The 18,300-nt window shown below is 36.4% G+C and overlaps 2 protein-coding genes across 2 annotated transcripts in view; both read left to right on the forward strand.

Moving 5' to 3' along the window:
- LOC118745547 (paired box protein Pax-6) overlaps nucleotides 1-14,652 on the forward strand; it is a 484,830-nt gene extending 470,178 nt beyond the window's left edge. Inside the window, exons 6-8 of the mRNA XM_036479010.1 lie at nucleotides 13,527-14,029; nucleotides 14,113-14,327; nucleotides 14,448-14,652. Of these exons, the coding sequence (XP_036334903.1) occupies nucleotides 13,527-14,029; nucleotides 14,113-14,327; nucleotides 14,448-14,560 (831 nt within the window). The 3' untranslated portion in view covers nucleotides 14,561-14,652. The remainder of the gene's footprint in view (nucleotides 1-13,526; nucleotides 14,030-14,112; nucleotides 14,328-14,447) is intronic.
- Nucleotides 14,653-15,037: 385 nt separating this feature from the next.
- LOC118745813 (sex-determining region Y protein-like) lies at nucleotides 15,038-15,394 on the forward strand. The gene has a single exon (XM_036479489.1). It carries the CDS (start codon nucleotides 15,038-15,040, stop codon nucleotides 15,392-15,394), a length of 357 nt encoding a protein of 118 aa, XP_036335382.1.
- Nucleotides 15,395-18,300: the final 2,906 nt, after the last annotated feature.

Consider the following 18,300-nt stretch of genomic DNA (forward strand, 5'->3'; position numbering starts at 1 on the left):
AATATCAATAGTATTTTTCAAACTATCGAAACTATCGAATGTATTCACTATCTAGTTTCATGTTTTGAGGTACCGTTAAAAATCACTGCAGATTGCATACATTGCAAACGTCAAGCTGTGAGGTTGAACTTTATTGTGCTCTGATTTTGGCTTTCTATTTGCTAACTTTATTGTGCTAATTTTGAGTTAAAGTAGTGATAAAAACCGCTTATGAGCATCTTAGTGTGAAATAATTGAAGCTAAGTGAAAGTTATTGTGTTTTATATTAAACTAAATTTAATTAAATTTTACTAGCATACATTCTAATCTTGCTCATTTGTTGCTATCATTGTTGTTTTATCCTTTATAGTTAACTGAATTCATTTTGGTTTTGCACATTTGTTCTACTCTTTTTGTTTACTTATTCTAGTAATTCTTGTCTCAGCTGTTTGCGTTGCGTTTATTAAGTGTCATAATTACAGTGATACTCAAACTGTTACATTTATTTAAAGCTATTTACATCAGCTCCTTAATTGTTATAATGAATTTTTTTTTCTTTTTATTAACGAGTGTTATTACATAAATCTTTCAATATGAAGTGCGATCTTGATACTTGCCAAATTAAAAGCGATTCTGAACGCTACTTATCGTGCTGGCTGTGTGACGGTATTTACCATCTGAAATGTGCTGGTTTGACGGGAAGAATTCTGCACGCTATTAATTATGGCTAGGGACTTCGCTGGTCTTGCGTAAAGTGCAGGTCAACCGAAGTCTGATACAAGGAAACTAGTTGTGGTTCCGCCAAAGAAGTCAATCTTTGTCTCTAGATTTTCGAGAGACACTACCGAAGACGATATAAAGCTTTATATTTATTTATTTATTTATTTATTTAGTCTACAGAAAAATGTTTTCTTACAGACAGTTGAGATAAAAAGATTTAGAATATTTAAGTATGTGTGATACATTACAGAGTGAAATAATTATAAATATTAACTTGTAAAGATAACAATGATATTCAATAGCAATTTGGGTAGCTGGCGAGGCCTTGTCTCCAGTCTACTTTTGTGTGCGGCGGGCGGAAAGACCTAGTTTCCGCTCCGCCCTGTTTACAGGCCGTTGATCATGGTCGGAAAGGCCGAGCTTCCGATCCATGTTCCCGTAGTTGTTACTTTGTAAGTGAGGCAGGCGGAAAGTCCTAGTTTCCGCTCCACGCTATAGACGAACTGTTGGGCGAGGTCGGAAAGGCCGAGTTTCCGATCCCTGCTCCTATTGTCCTACGCGGTCGCGGAAATATACGAAGCCGTTACAATTGTACTAAGCAGTCATAGATATTGTGTAATTTTTTCGTTCACGGTTGCAGATATTAGTTTATTTAGTTAACTTGTTGAGCAATGTTTTCTTTATTACAAAAAGCGATTCAGATATGTCGATGCAATCATAATGCTTGTTAAAATCTTGGCATAAACACCGAAAAGCATCATGCATTTCAAAGTTTGATTTACAAATACTCAACACAATAGGTTTAAAATGTCTCGTGGGTCTTGTAGGAATACAAAAATTTATCTCACTCAGTAAAAAGGGACTACTGACCATCCCGTTCATTAATTTAATTAAAAAAAGAACACCAAGCATCTCTCTACGACTCTGAAGCGTCGGCAAATCTATAAGCTTCAGGCGATCCTTGTAGGGTGGGAGATTTTTAGACGAGTCCCAACATAAATTTTTGAGGGCAAATAACAGGAACTGTTTCTGCACTGATTCGAGCCTGTCACTATGAATTTGATAGCTAGGATTCCATACTATAGATGCATACTCCAAAATCGGTCTAACTAGAGAGGTAAAGAGAACTTTAGTGACATAAGGATCGTTGAACTCCTTGGCCCAGCGCTTAAGAAAAGCCAACAATCCTCTAGCCCTAATCACGCAGGAGTTTATGTGAGACTTGAATTCTAGTTTCGGATCCATAGTTACACCTAGGTCAATGAAATTGGTCACTTGCTCAACATTGTGGTCAGATATCATATACGAATTTGGATAGAACGATTTTCTAGAGAAGGTCATGAATTTACACTTTTTCAAATTTAGTGACATGGAATTTGCTTCACACCATTCGAAAATGCAGGTTAGGTCAGCTTGCAAATGCTCCCTATCTTCTGCAGTACTAATGTACTTAAAGAGCTTAACATCATCAGCGTACATTAAGCATTTCGAGTAATTCAACACCTTAGGAAGGTCATTTATAAATAAAATAAACAAGACGGGACCAATATGGCTGCCCTGAGGTACGCCGGATGTGACATGTATTGGCCGGGAGGTACAATTTTTAAAAATTACTCTTTGTTTCCTATCCACTAAGTAAGAAGAAAGCCAGCTGAGAAGAATAGGAGGGAAGCCAATTCGATCAAGTTTATATATAAGGGTTGAATGAGATACCTTGTCAAATGCCTTGCTGAAATCAGTGTAAATCACGTCCGTTCGAAGATTGTTTTTAAACCCATTAGACACATAAGTAGTGAATTCAAGAAGATTGGATACAGTTGATTTACCTTTGCAAAAACCGTGTTGCGATAGATCAATAGCAGAAGTAATAGAGTGAGATAGTTCTTCCGTAACGATTGCCTCAAAAACTTTAGCAATAGCACAAAGCTTCGCAATTCCTCTATAGTTTACGATGTTAGTCCTACTTCCATTTTTATAAAGTGGCAAGATAAACGAATCCTTCCAGGAAGATGGGAAGACACCCTGTTTTAGGGAAGCATTAAAAATATTTGCCAGAGGCTTATACAAATACTCTGCACATCTTTTAAGAACACTTGTGGGTATACCGTCTGGGCCAGCTGTATATGAAATTTTCAAACAATTCAAATGAATGAGGACGTCCGCAGCAGATATCGATGGAATTCGGATAGAATCAAATGATGGCAGATCGAATGGGTAGCTAGATAGATTCGAATTCAGTTGGGAAGATGTAGAACTGGCAGAGTAGTTTGACTCGAAGAAACCAGCAAACATATCGGCAATAATATTTTCGTCACTGGAAACTAAGTCATTTAACTTCAATGTTGAGGGATAACCGTTAGTCTTACGCTTTGTGTTCACAAATGCGTAAAACGATTTGGGATTAGAAACTATATTGAGTCGAACCCTGTTAATATAATTATTGTAACACTTTTTGTTCAATACATTGTATTTATGCCTAAGAATGGAGTACGCGGAGTAGTGAGAAGACAAGCCAGATTTTTTAAAAAGCTTAAATGCTTTGGATTTTTGATTTTTTAAGCGTTTCAATTCGCCAGTAAACCACTGAGCGTTAGACGTTACGTTAGCTTCCTTAACAAGAGGAATGATTTTACTGAAAATTTGGCGTAAGGAATTGCTAAAATGTAAGGCACTATCTTCAGCATTCCCATCATACTGGGGCCAAGTTATCTTCGATATCTCTAACCTAAGTTTATTATAATCTGCTGTTTTAAATGAGTAACGCTCCGCTCTTGATTTTTTACTCATAAAGCAACATGAGTTGCGTGAATTTATCAAGGACAATTCTAGTGGTGGGTGGTGAGAATCAACAGGGGTAATCAAAGCATAGCTAGGGGCTATTGTGACGTTGGAAACATCGTCCACAAAAACTAAATCCAGACATTTACCTAAGTTATTACTAACAGAGTTGATCTGGTAAAGACTAAGATCTGACAGATCGTTCAAAAATTGATTGAAGAGATCACGAGAGGAATTTGGTACTAGAATACCATCTATTAGATCCCAAGAAACACCCGCAAGATTGAAGTCACCCAGGACATCTCATCAAAAATTACAACTGTCGACTTAAGCATCAGAAAATTTAATTTTAAATACGAAAGATATATTGCTTCATTTAAAATTTAAGTAAATTTAGATAAATTTAGTGAGCTGCTTAGTAGTTCTTTTTAGCCCCCCGTAGGTTTCGTTCGTGAATTTGAATATAGGCCCGAAAAAGGAAATAACATAGCTAATATTCCCCGTCATAACACTGAATCAAAAAACTAATTATTAAATCTGCTTTAAGTATTTATTACCAAAATGTAAGAGGCTTAAATACTAAATTAACGAACTTTAACTTTAAAGGCCTTGAATGTAATTATAATATTCTTTCTTTTACTGAAACTTGGCTGAAACCTCACATTTTCAATTCAGATATTCTTCCAAATAATTATCATAAGTATAGACAAGAATCGGCGGTGGCGTACACCATCTGAAGAAGTTAGTATTCCACACATTATTTCAGTAGAATTCAAATGCATTCGTCTACAACCTGGAAAAGGGTCCATTTACTTAGCTCTGTGCTATATCCCTCCCCGATCTGAAACATTGGTGTATTCACGACTCATCTCTTTACTGAAATCAGTTAACTTACTGACTAAACCCTCTGATTCAATGATTGTGTTGGGTGATTTTAATTTACCAAGCATATCATGGAACATCATTGACAATGATATCGTACCTTTCGCGTTTAGTGCGTGCAACAACGTGTTTTTAGAGGAGATGGCTGAACTCTGCCTAACTCAGGTTAATGTACTTCACAATAAGTTTGGTAAAGTATTAGATCTTGTTTATGTTGATGATGCATCTAAGTCCGTTGTAAATAAGCGTGATCCACTAGTTTTGCCCGAAGATGTTTACCACCCTGCTGTGGAGGTATCTTACGAAGTTATAAGTGATGGTCAAAATTGCAGTACCCAAGCATACGAACCAAATATTCGCTTTGATTTTTCGAAAGCTAACTTTAAAAAGCTTAACAAAGAACTGTCTAAATTGTCGTGGCCTGCATATAAAGAAAATATTGAACAAAGCGTTGCACTTTTTAACTCTACTTTACATAAGTTATTTGAAAAGCATGTGCCTAAACGCATGTATGTTCCAGAAGAACAAACACAGTTATGGTTCACTAAAGAACTGAGAAATTTGAAAAACAGAAAGTCGCGTTTTTTAAATTACAAAAAAAATCGGTTTACACTCATGCTATGTAAAATACTCACTATTGCGTCACATGTTCTTTGAATTAAACAAAAAGTGTTATAAAGCTTACTTGTGTAAAATCAAACGGCGTATAATATATAACCCCGAATCATTTTATGTCTTCGTAAACTCCAAGCGAAATGTACGTGGGTTTCCTTCCGCCATGAAGTATCAAAATACCGTCTCTAGTGATAATCAAACTATTTTTAACATGTTCCCTCAGTTTTTTAAATCCAATTACTCCATTAACTCCCAATCATACTTTGACTATCCTTTTAAACTAAGTCCAATTAACTCAATACTTACCCCAATATATCTCCCGATGATGTATTAGTTTACCTGAAGTCCTTAAAGTAGTATTTTAGTAATGGTCCTGACTTGTTTTCTGATAAATTGTGCTAATTATCTCTATGAGCCGTTAACAGCCTTATTTAATTTGTCTCTTAAAGAGGGCGTTTTTCCAACTATATGGAAGGAATCGTTCATAACCCCATTACATAAAAGCGGTAGCGGATCTTCAGTGGAGAACTACCGGGGAATAGCTAAGATTTCTGCAATTCCTTAATTATTTGAAGCAATTATAACAAATCAGTTGACGCATTCTATCTCTTCTACAAATTTACTTGAATTAACAAACTATATCTCAAAAGCATTTAGTGAAAGCAAAACTGTTGATATCATATTTACTGACTTCAGTAAAGCATTTGACAAAGTGTGCGCTTCGTTGCTCATCTATAAACTTGATCTTCTTGCTCTTCCACCTAATTTTCTACGTTGGATCTCTTCATACCTCTATGATATATCACAAGGGTAATTTTTAAAAATACTATCTCTGACGTCATTGATGTTACTTCAGGAGTCCCTCAAGGTAGCCACCTAGGCCCGATTCTGTTCTTGCTTTTTATAAACGATATTTCTACAGATATACACTTTTCCGAAATTTTAATGTATGCAGATGATGTAAAGCTTTAACAATCGTACGTTTCAATTAAAGAAAGGTCTTTGCTACAATCAGACTTAAATAGCATGGCTTACTGGTGTCAAGTAAATCGTATGCCTCTAAATCTTAAGAAATGTAAAGTAATGAGCTTCTCGCGAAGAGCTGTTCATCCCGCTTTTATACAGTAGGTAACCATAACCTGGAACAGGTATACATTTTTGTGGACCTTGGTATCACAATGGATCCTAAGCTTAATTTTAGTCTTCATATTAATGTGACAGTCAACAAGGCTAAAGGTGTACTTGCATTTGTGGAACGATTGTCAAAAGAATTTTGTGACCCTTATATCACTAAAACCCTGTTTATAACATTAGTTAGGCCAATTCTGGAATACGGTTCGGTGGTTTGGAATCCAAGGTATCAAATTTACTCAGACAAGATAGAATCAATTCAAAAACAATTCCTACTTTTTGCTTTAAGAAATTTCCGTTGGGATTCTGAATATAACCTTCCACCTTATACGAACCGATTAAAACTTATTAATCTTCCTACACTTTCCAGCCGCAGGCAAATGCTTGGTACAATTTTTATGGTTAAATTACTAACAGGCTCAATTTCAAGTCCGCTGCTTCTGGGCGAAGTTAGCCTTAATGTTCCCTCCCGGGTATCAAGACACTTTTGTCCCCTATTTCTGAAAGCTTGTAAAACTAATTTTGAATTGCACGACCCACTCCGTTGCTTATGCCAGGATTTTAACTCTCATTCCAGCATGTTTGATATATCAGATCCGCTTTTCAGCATAGAAAAATCGATACTGTCCTCTCTCAATAAATGACATAAAATAAAGACATAAAATCGGCTGATGAATTTAGTTCTGTAGCTGAACAGTTTTAGATCTCGACACTTAACAAACTCCTGCCTATCGTGACTCGGCGCAAAAATTGAAAATACTGGATCCGTACGTCATGCGGACTGCGCCCCTCGCGCGACAAGCTTTTTTAAAAACGAAGTAAATTAGTACAAATTGTTAGTAAGTTTCATTAGAGTTTGAATAAATCCTTTCACTAAATGGCTTTTAGTAACTTTAACGAGACCTTAACTTATTTTATTTTTTTCATTTTAGTGCAGTTTTGACAAAACTTTCTTGCTAAAAATCTTTTGTTACACTACTTCATGTTATTCCTTTGACTGTACAGGTTAAATAAAAGCTTGTTTTTAAAAAATATTTTTTTTACATTATTTTATTCTGTTATCTGGTCGGTGAATTAAAAAAGAAATTTTCATTCACGAAGAAACTGATCGTCGTTTCCGAATATTCCTGGAAACGGCACCGCAAAAAGAACTGTTGATGTTATGGCAGTTTCAAATGCCGAATTTCCACTAGGTATTGAAATGACAAAAAGTTGGATGCATTTAAAAAGTGCCATGTGGAAATGAATTTAATGACTATTTTTTTAAGGTAATGACAAGAATATTTTTTAATGCCCAGTTTGTCTTTAAATTTCTGCTATTTAATGCCTAGTGGAAATTTAGCATAACTTGAGAACTTTTCAGATGTATTTATAGAAAATATGCTGGTTCAGGCAAAGAGCGGGCGCAAATAGGTTCCAAACCTAAAAGGAACGCATTTTAAACAAGATAAAAAATATTTTTTTGATATATTTCAGCATTTTTCCTTTTTTTTACTGAATAATATGTAAATCATTTTTTTAATTTTGCGTTTTTTCAATAAAAAATTATACTTATTAACGATAAACAAAATTAAAAACATTTTGAAAACCCGTAAAGGCCCCTTTCCGGTCTACTATCGGTGCACTCTGAAAATACTCCGTATTGGTCTTCGGAGGATTTAAGGAGTCCTTCTCACAAAACCATAGGTGAATAGGAGTCTTTGCTGTTTGGGGCACCGAAATCACTCATTTAAGTAGTCCTACACTTTTACACAAATATGTATATTGAGAATGCCCTTTTCTCCTGCGGGCATGCTCCTTTGAAACTCTTTTCGCAGCCTCCCTAGGAGCATCAACGCACCGTACTAATTGTGCCGCTGGTATGCTGGGAACAATATTTTTGAACAATTTAATAAAAAAAAAAATTTATTAAAAATAATTGCTGAAGAACTATTTTCAACTCACGATAAATTGAGATTATTTCAATTTTCTTTTGCGAGTTAGAGAAGGTCGAGAGAACTCTTCCTAGGCTCAAAAATGAAGATAAGTACAATAAGAGACTATTTTGCGAGATGTAAGTAATCAATACCGCTTGAAGGATTGAGCAATTTCGTGTCCAAAAAATAAGCACTGTACGATAGTTAATAAGGAAATGGTTAATATCCCAGCGGGAAAATGTAATGTATAGTAATTGAAAATATAATCGGTAAAACAACTCTTTTCACATTCGAAAATGCATTTGTTTCCCCACTTAGGCGATTATTGCTTATGAACACAGATATTAAACAGTAATTGGATCTAAAACTCATAAGAAATACGTCCAATTATTTTTCACGCATGGAATGCATTACTACTTTTCCCACTGGGATGTTGCCCGGATAAGAAAATGTTTACTATTCCATCGATACTGTCGTTTCTGAATATCCACACAGATGAAAGTAAGATTCGCCACAGAATTTTCAAACTCTCTAATATCTTTTAATTCTATTTGATTGAGTAGCCATTGCTTTTCAATCGCTTGCTTTGTATGAGAAAAGGTTTCACATACAAAAAGATTTAGACAATTTATATTTTTTGTGGGAAGAAATTAAAAATATTTGACATTTTAGAGACTGAATAATTTGAAAAAAAAAATCAAATCAGCTGCTCTACTGATACTACCTGTTCAATGTGCCTTGGGAAGAACAAAATATTGCAAAAAGAACTACACTTGACTGTACTTCGAAGTACGAAGTACAACGGCTCAAAAAGAAGTACTGTACTTCTGAAAGAAGTACGGTTGGTCACATTAGGTATGATAGCACGATTTCATAGGCAGTTGAAAGCTACGATAATGGCTAGAAATTTAACCAACAATTGGTATGATGAGCTACCGATAATACTTCTTGGTTTACGATCGATGTATAAAGAAAGTATTGCAGCCACACCATATGAGATGGTTTTTGGGCTAAATTTACGTCTACCCAGTGAACTTGTGGTTCCATCTGAAGAAAATTTTTCTCCAACTGAAGTTTTGGGCAATTTACGGGAACATTTAAAAAATGTAAATTCAAATTTAAATCAAAATTCTGATACTGGTGTATATATACCAAAGAATTTGGAGACTTGAAAATTTGTTTTATGCGCGTTATTAATAAAAGATCATTGCAACAACCATAAGAAGGACCTTATACAGTGATGCCAGACATTCTCTGTTAAAAATCCCACGAAAATGGGGAAAAAATCCCTCATGTGGGTACTATCTTGAAAATTTATCCCACAAAATTCCCAACGAACTTAAACATATGTGACCTGGTCTACGAAAAGGGAGCTTACGTGCGAAAACTAGTTTTCTGTGAAAAAGCTGTTAAAAGTAAGCAACTCGTTTCGTCAGTTTCTCATTATCTCGTTAATTGTTCCGCGCCGGACGTCCAGTAAGTGTTGTTGTTGGTCCAGTAAGTGTTGTTGTTGGTCGGAATATTACTATAGTTCATCGTGTAAGTGTAAGTTGCTAGTGTGTGTAGTTTTGTCGTATTTTTACTCTTCTTTCTCTACATTTTTAGTACACTTCTAAGCAAGTTAGGATTTTCTGCTTTTCACCACGTGAAAAAGCATCTCATCTTCCATCCGAATCAACCAAAAAGTGAAAATTGATTTTTTGACACCTAAGCCCACTTTCCGTAGACCAGGTCACATATATGTACATGTTTCAGTAGTAAGAAGTAAAATTCATATAAAATAATAATAATAGTTTGGCGCTTACACATATGTGCTTTTCCTCCAATTTGTGGCGGTCCCCTTGATGTTGTCACACTAGGGGAGGGACCTACAGTTTTACGCCGACTCCGAATGGCGAGTGTATTTTTATGAGAAACGGTTTTTCATAGTAGGAATACACTCGGAGGTTTGCCATTGCCTGCCGAGGGCCGACCGCTGTTAAGAAAAAACCCCTTTTTCTGCATTTTTTTCACTCATTCATTTTTTTGCTCACTCACTAAGGGCCTAAAAGAATTTTTTGGTGACTTAAAAACTGAAGCACAGTCATGTGCTATTTAACATTTCATCAGATAATTTGTTCCGCTTTTTACATGAAACACCAGTTACAACTGAAAATATTCTTTCTTACTCAGCGCTTGAATTGGTTAACGTAAGAAAATTTTCGAAATTGTCCTTATACTTTTTAACAATTATATACCATTTCACTCCACATCACATCTTCAGAACGATTAATTACGTAAGAATGTCGAATATTCTTGAATTTTGATCAATTATGCAACAATAACTGCGTCAAAAGAAAATCCCTTATTTATATGAAATGTCCCTTTATTCCCTTTTAATAATTTTTCATGCAAAATATCCCTCAAATAGGGAAATTACCCACAATCTGGCATCACTGACCTTATAACGCTGTGGAAAAAAAACAAAAAATATTTTAAACTTGAAGTTGATAATGAAGTTAAAACAATTCCGATAGACAGACTTAAGCCAGCAATTATTGAAACAAAACTAACACCTGAAACAAACACTGATATAAAGAATAACACAGAATCAAATAAGAAACGAGTTAGTTTTAATTTATATAACATTAATTCTCTAGAAGGGGGAGTATTGCAGGGTTTGTATTTGTGCTATTACCTTTAATTGTACTGTGTTCATTTCAACTTTGTAATTTTGGAAATTTTAGATTTAAGAGATTTTTGTGTGAAAATTTTCATTATTATTCAAACTCGTCTTGGTAACCACATACAAATGAATTAATTTTTGTTAATAAAAATGTATTTAAAATAAATACCCTTTTAATAATAAATAAATAAATATCCTTTATATAAAAACCGTTTACTTAATCTTATTTATTAGAGTTGCACCTAGCGTCAAGTTTGGAGCTATTACATTTAGCGGGAATTTTAAATTACATACTGATGACAATTGACCATGTATTACAATAAAACTTATCATGAATAAAAGCAATTATCGTTTTTATAATCTCTACTACACACATACATACATACATGGCGCAGCGTGGTCACTAGAGGTCACGCGCATTTGGTGCGCGCGCGGTTGTTTGAAGTTTATTTTCTCTAAAACTACACAATATCCCACTCTAATATTTACATATACTATGGGAAATAAGTCAAGCTTTCCATTTAGACAAGTAAAAATTAAAACAAACATCTAGTTTTGAGATATACTCAAATTACCACTTTGATCTTGAAAGTCAAATTATTCCCAAAAAAAAACTTCAGAAAAAAATTATAGGTGCCACCAAAAAACACGGAATGAGTTATAAGAGGTAAACAAATTTGGATTCCCAATCATAAGTGTGACGGTGCGAAGCTTCACAGTGCACAGAATGTGCCTTTTTTGCCTTACAAGAGTGTGACATTTTAGGAAACGAACACAAAGTTTTCTCACCCTTTGCATTTAATTTAGAATCGTAAAAGGGGCATTTTTTGGTAGAAACGAATCACCATTAGTTTAATTTTGTTCGATAGTAAAAAAAATGAAATTTTCAGTCGTATCCCGATGGGTTAGTTCGTGCATTTTGAATAATTGTGCGCCACTAACTGGGCGCTCAAATGGTACGCCTGCGTACAAAAGATTCAATTGTGCTATGCACAGAACCAAAAGCATAGCAAATATGCATGATTCAATAATGCCTTGTATAAAATATAATAATTTCACCCACAGAATACATTGTAACATAAGTTAAACTATACAGCCAATTTTTTGGCGAACTACAGGGATTTCATCTATAATAGTTTACCAGGCGATGCGTTGTGGAGTGTAAAGCAAATTTGCATCAAAAAGTCAATTCGAATAAATAGCAAATAAGATTATTTCGGGGGATCGATTCTTTCTAAAAATTGTAGGAAAAAGTTCTGTTGGAGTGAAAAAAAAAAATGTTTGAAAGTTTCTTATTTCTTTCAAAAACTTTCCTAATGAAGTCATGTACAAATGGTTTTATTAATACGTTGGTAATTTCAGATTATTACAAAATTTTTAACGTAAGCGGTTTCTACTGCATTTCATATAATTCCCTGAATCTGAAACAAAGTTTTTTATGGCATAAGAACATCGAGCACATTACTTTTAGACATTAAAAAAAGTATTTACATACATATGTAAATCGTTCAATGAGATTCAAATGAATTCTCAGCCGAACACTTTCGAACTCAGCAAATTTTTTCATTATTTTCGCACAATCTATATCTACTATTAGTCGCAATTTATTATTAGACTTTCCCTGAACTGCGAATGTGTAGTAACGAAAATTCATAATTTGAGGTGTGTAAATTTTTTTTTAATAAAATAGTGCAATTCAACTAAACACGTAAATACCTCGTAACCACGTAAACCTCATAAACTTACTTATATGTATATGGTTTATATACGAGGTTTACGCGATTACGAGGCATTTTCGCGTTTTGATGAATACCCTGAATAATTTGGATTCACTGCTCCTCCATCTTAGATTTCTTCCGTTCAGCATTTCTTTTAGTTTGTCATGTACCTTAGACTGACCAGAAAAATTTAAAGCGATTCTTTATTGACGCTCTTTAATTTTTACTTTCCGTTAGGTTAAACACTCCCCCTGAAAATTTGGTGCAAAAATTTAGAGGTATCTCGTGAACGTTTTGTGCCTCTTCCTCAAAATCTTAAAATAACTCTTCCATTTTTAGATTTTGTCATTAAATCTCAATACATAATGAACGTAATATCCGATGACTAATTTTGTTTTCCATAGGTGTGGCTATAAATAATACCAGTGAAAAAAAATTTAAAATCTTTCCTAAGGAGTCATCAACATTTAAAATTAAATTTTGAAATTTTTTATCTTTTTTTAAGATTTTTTCGAAATTCCTTAAAATATAATGAACGTCCTATTATCTTCGGTGAATCGTTTTGTTCGTCAAAGATGTGGTTATAAACATTACTAATGATAAAAAATTGCAAATTATTTTTAAGAAATAATCCACACGAGACCTCTAAATGTTAATATTTTTGTACCGAATTTTCAGGGAATGGTTTTTAGCCATAATGGAAGCTAAAAAATAAAGAGGGTCAAAAAAAAGAAGCACTTTCATTTTTTCTGGTCGGGCAAAGAGCGCGGTTACCCACGAACGTGTACGTACCATAGAAATATATCCAGTTTGCGGTTCATAGAAAGAGAAAGAAGCAACGTCTTCGTCACGGTCATACGCAGATGAGTTTTTGTTAACTCGCAGATCCCATAAGATAGATCGTGTCAGCTGACGCGTTCTCCATTTTTACGTCCGTGGGTAACTGCGCTTTAATGTAGGTACATATACTTATAGGAATTAAATTCCGTTCCTTTCGTCGTTAATTTAAATGTTTAGTTCATTAAATTATTTCTTGCGTTTCGGTATTTTCCTTTTAATTCATTAAAACTATTGCCAAAATTAACAACAGAACTCCAATTAATTCATACCTCTCTACAACAGGTCTGGTTTTCCAATCGACGCGCAAAATGGCGACGTGAAGAAAAGCTACGGACCCAACGGCGCTCAGTCGACCATACAAGCAATAACGGCGGTTCCGGTGGGCGCTCCAGTACCGCCAATTCTGCTGCGTTAGCTGCCGCAGCAGTGGTCAGCCATCAAAGTGGATCAGGTGGCAATAGTGTTGGCGGTATTGGTGTAGGTGGAGGTGCGGCAGCCGATGTCAATGCGGCTGGTAACAATGGCAGCGCGGCGGAAGGCTCGAACGGCGGTGGCACCAGCGCAACTGCAGCCGCGGCACTTCCCGGCACAAGTGGTGGTGGCGGCGCAACTGTACCAACAGTGGGTAACGCAGCGGCAGCAGCCGCTCTCAATGTCGGCGGTCATGGTAGCTCTGTGAGTCCGCCTATACAAGCCGTCGCTCCCCGCCTTCCCTTAAACTCCGGTTTCAACACGATGTATTCATCGATACCACAGCCCATCGCTACGATCGCGGAGAACTACAAGTAAGTGACCCACATTCATGAAATACGGTATATTCTCATGTTAAAAAAATTACATAATGTTAACAAATTTGTAAATTCACCAGCTCGATGACCTCGTCGCTGAGCTCTATGACGTCCACTTGTCTGCAGCAACGCGATAGCTATCCTTACATGTTTCATGACCCACTGTCTCTGGGTTCCGTTCCGTATGCAGCACACGCGCGCTCTTCCTGCAATCCCGCTGCTGCGCACCAACAACCCCCATCGCAGCATTCCTCAGTGTATGGTGGTGGTCCTGCAAGTGGGTCTAGTAGTACAGGTAAATAGACTTGACCACTGAAAACTTTGTAAGTTCGCAAAATAATCATTATGAAAGAGGGCGAGTGCGCTAATGTAAAAATATTTTATGATTACTACATTGAAATCATTTTAATTTCAGATAACCATACGTTTGCAGGTGTCATCTCTGCAGGCGTGTCCGTGCCCGTACAAATACCCGCACAAAGCGCCAGCGATTTAACCAGCACGAACTATTGGCCACGACTTCAGTGATCTACGCTGCTCCTCTCACAATCGGCATCCGCCTCAAAAGTCAACGCCGTAACCGGAGCATCGTCGGTCAGTTCGCTTCCCGGGTCACCACTTCCAGATATTGGTGTTTCTGCCGCGGCTGCTGCTGCAGCTGTGGTAGCTAATGCAGCCGCTGCAACATCGGTCGCCGCCGCCGCTGCCGCAGCCGCCGTCGCGTCGGCTGCTATAACTGCGAGCGTCAATGTTGCCAGCGGCGGCGGCAGCGACGACTTCGTTAATGTGGGCACGCCCTCACCTGCCGGTAGCAGTGCAAGCAGCAGTCATAGCGCATTCGGTGCTTGTGGCTTGCGGACTGGTACAACATCAACAGCGTCTGAAGGGGAATCAGCGTCCGCGAGCAATTTACCAATTCAGCTTCATGTGGGCGAATCAACAGCCACGAGGACACCAACTGCTTTGATATCAACACCACCACCTGCCGCCTTGCCGCCGACACTGATGCTAACCGTCCAACAACAACAGCAGCAGGACATGCAACGCGCCATGCAGCAGCAACACCATTACCACCATTCACACCCCCATTATGCCCATCATACGCACGATCATCAACGTCATCAGTACCAACCGCTGCATCATTTGCAGCACCAACAATATTTGAGTGTCCACGCAGCGCAACAGCACCGGCTTTCGCAAGTACAGTGCCACAAGCAACAACAACAGCAGCCGGTGCAAGCGCTACTGCTACATCATCATTCCCATCCGCACTCGCACTCGCAGTCCCACTCCCACCTGCACGAACACCCGCAACAGCATCATCAGGAGCAGCAACAAAACCAACAACACCAGTATCACTAGCGTACAAATTTCCACATTCAAGGCGAATTCATACAAGGCGGTGTTGCCAAAATAGCTGACATTTTCGCCGCGGTGGTTATGATTGTCAAAATGTTTGTTGTACATTAGTAGTAGTTATTGCTCTCTTTGTGCTCTCCTTGTTTGAATTCGCCTTGCCCACATTGAATACAATTAAATAAATAGCAACAGTTACAGTAATAGGAACAGCAGCACCACCAACATTGACCACCCAAGTTAAATGAAGCAAAACAAAAATGAAATAGAGAATTGAAACGCCAACCCACCAACCCTAGTAGCAACACATAGTTGCATAGGTACATACATACATATGTAAAACAACAAAAAGAGAAAAACCCAAAACTAATATATAGAGATCTTCTTATAACAAAAGTTAAGAAGAGCCACTAATCGCTCGAACGCGTCACAAACGCAAGCGAGGCTTCATTCGCACTTAAAGTCTTGTTAGAGAAATACGTATACCTATATCATTTAGCATTGTGTATGTATGTATACATATGTATATGTATATGTTAGTGTACGCAGCAAAATAGTAAAGCAAGCGAGAAGACATGACAACTCTTCTTATCCGATACGCACAATCTCCTTTGCATTCTACGCCTGCCAACCCCAAAGGACAGGAAGCAACGAAAGCTAAACTGAACCCATCAGTAGGCCCGTCGAGAGGGAGGGGGTCAAGGGGTGAATCCCCCTGTCCCGGGCTTTTTAAGGGGCCTGAAATATCAGAACCATAACTTCTTGTTATTTTATTACAATGTAATTGCTCCTTCGTTATAGGCTTTTATTATAAATAAATTCCGATTCGTGCTGATTGTTTCTGACTCTATGCATTAAAGAAAATGATCACGTGCTTTTAAATTAACAAAATTTATGTATAGGGAGGGGCCCGTGATTTTTCAGTTCGGTGCCCGAGTTTTATTCGACGGCCCTGCTCATCAGTGCGGAATTTTAAGCCAGAGAGCTCTGCATTCGTTATGGTCCGGTTGTGTAAGAAATGTTGCATCAACTTGGAACCATCCTGTTTGCTCATATATTCAAAGTATTTTAAATTTAACAATGACGGCAGAGTGTTTGTTAAGGATGACGGCAGAGTGTTTGTTAGAAGCGATGCTATACTATAATAGTCTGGGAGTTATCGACAGAAATTTTCGCCCTTTCCGCAAGCTTATTTTTTTTCTATGAGGTATGCGTGTAACGTACAATACTAATTTGTAAGTCTGCCGGCGCAGCCCACGGCAGGGGCTTACAGGGGGGTTACAATCATAGCAAAAAATAAACAAAAAAATTCATAGCCGCATACGCGAAACCTATTGTACGTACCATTTGACATATAAGAAACTTAAAAAATTCGTCTGCCATCTAAATGCCAAAACAAAAGTCGTCTGTCACCCACATAAATATCACCAAAAATTAAAAAAATGTATTTCCGCAAAGATGAAATTAATGACAATGCTTCTTTTTATAGTAACAAAGAGAAAAATAATAGTCTGACTGATCTGGGGTTTCTTCGTTAGTTCTTTTTTTAAGCTTAGTATGCAGCTCTCAAGAATAGCAAAAACTCCATGTACTCTTAAAATGACGTACAAGAAATGGCAAAGAAAATTTTTTGTGTTAAATTTCCTGAAGGCAGTACGCAGTTCTAAAGATATTTGCTACGCTTTCTACTAAGGTTTTCCAAAGTTTTCTTGTGAAAAAAGAGCGCAACACAACCCATGTTGGCTACGGAAATTTTTTTCTTGACCGTTTTCGAGTGAGCTGGATACTAAGCTTTAAGGCCATTTTGCAGCTCTCACGAAGAGCAAAAGCTCCATATAAAATAACGCACAAAAAATGACTAAGAAATTTTATTGTGTAAAATTTGGTCAAGGCAGTCCGCAGTTCTTAAGAAATTTGCTAAGCTTTCTACTACGGTTTCCTACATTTTTTTTGAAAAAAAAGCTGAAAGCAACCCAAGTTTGCAACAGAAATATATGCCCGTTGCATTATTTCTTGAAGAAAGAGTGACGCAACAGAATGACAATTTTTTCTTGACGGTTTTCTTGAGAGCTGGTAAATATAATTAGAGTGTTCATAAAATGTCGTAAGCTTCGTAGTGTGTTAAAGTCGTAAATTTTTTCAATGTAAATTAACCATTGAAATGGTTTCCCAGCAAACAATTAAGTTTGATATACATTTGGGAATGATTTGAATTCAAAGCCTTTCTCAAATGTCAAACGTTTGAAAATATTATATATATGATATTGATTTGATAATTACAGCTTTCTCAATAAAAAGGGGAGTTTGATCTCCATTTGAGACTATTGTTAACTCTCAAATCAATTTCAAAGGTTATTTATCAATTGTACTTCAAATATGAAAATAAAATTTATTATAGGAAATGTATATTTCATATTTATTCTTTCTTCGCGATGTACATATGTATGCACATAACAAAAGAAACGATTAAGATAAAGTAATTTATAATAAATTCGTCTTGAAGGGCTGCAGCTTCTTCAATCCGTGCAAACATCAAATACACTATTTGAGGGCTTTCTCTTTGAAATTTTTTTTCTATTCATTATTTTTTTTTTCAATTGATCTTAATTTTATTCTTACAATTTTTTATTTAACTGCTCATTTTTATATCGTTTGACGCTTGCCATCTTTCTTCAAATCAACCTCAAATGAATTTCAAGTGTAAAATTTAAACCTCGTTTTCAATTTGAGAATCATTTGAGAAAAACATTTGATATCAAATTGAGAAATACATTTTTCTCAAACGTTTGAAACTGTGTTTTCTGTGTTTAAGCGAGTTTAAAGTGGCTTGGTTTTAAGAATTTTTTTTGACGAAGGTATGTTTACTTACTTATAAAAATAAATTGGGTTTATTCGATATTTGGAAGAACACC

This window comes from Rhagoletis pomonella, unplaced genomic scaffold (assembly GCF_013731165.1).
Source record: "Rhagoletis pomonella isolate Grant_MI unplaced genomic scaffold, Rhpom_1.0 Rhpom_scaffold_00009, whole genome shotgun sequence".
Classification (NCBI taxonomy): domain Eukaryota; kingdom Metazoa; phylum Arthropoda; class Insecta; order Diptera; family Tephritidae; genus Rhagoletis; species Rhagoletis pomonella.

What these genes read in the sequence shown, in the direction of transcription:
- LOC118745813 (XM_036479489.1), top strand. Translation starts at nt 15,038, where the DNA reads ATGCTAACCGTCCAACAACAACAGCAGCAGGACATGCAACGCGCCATG.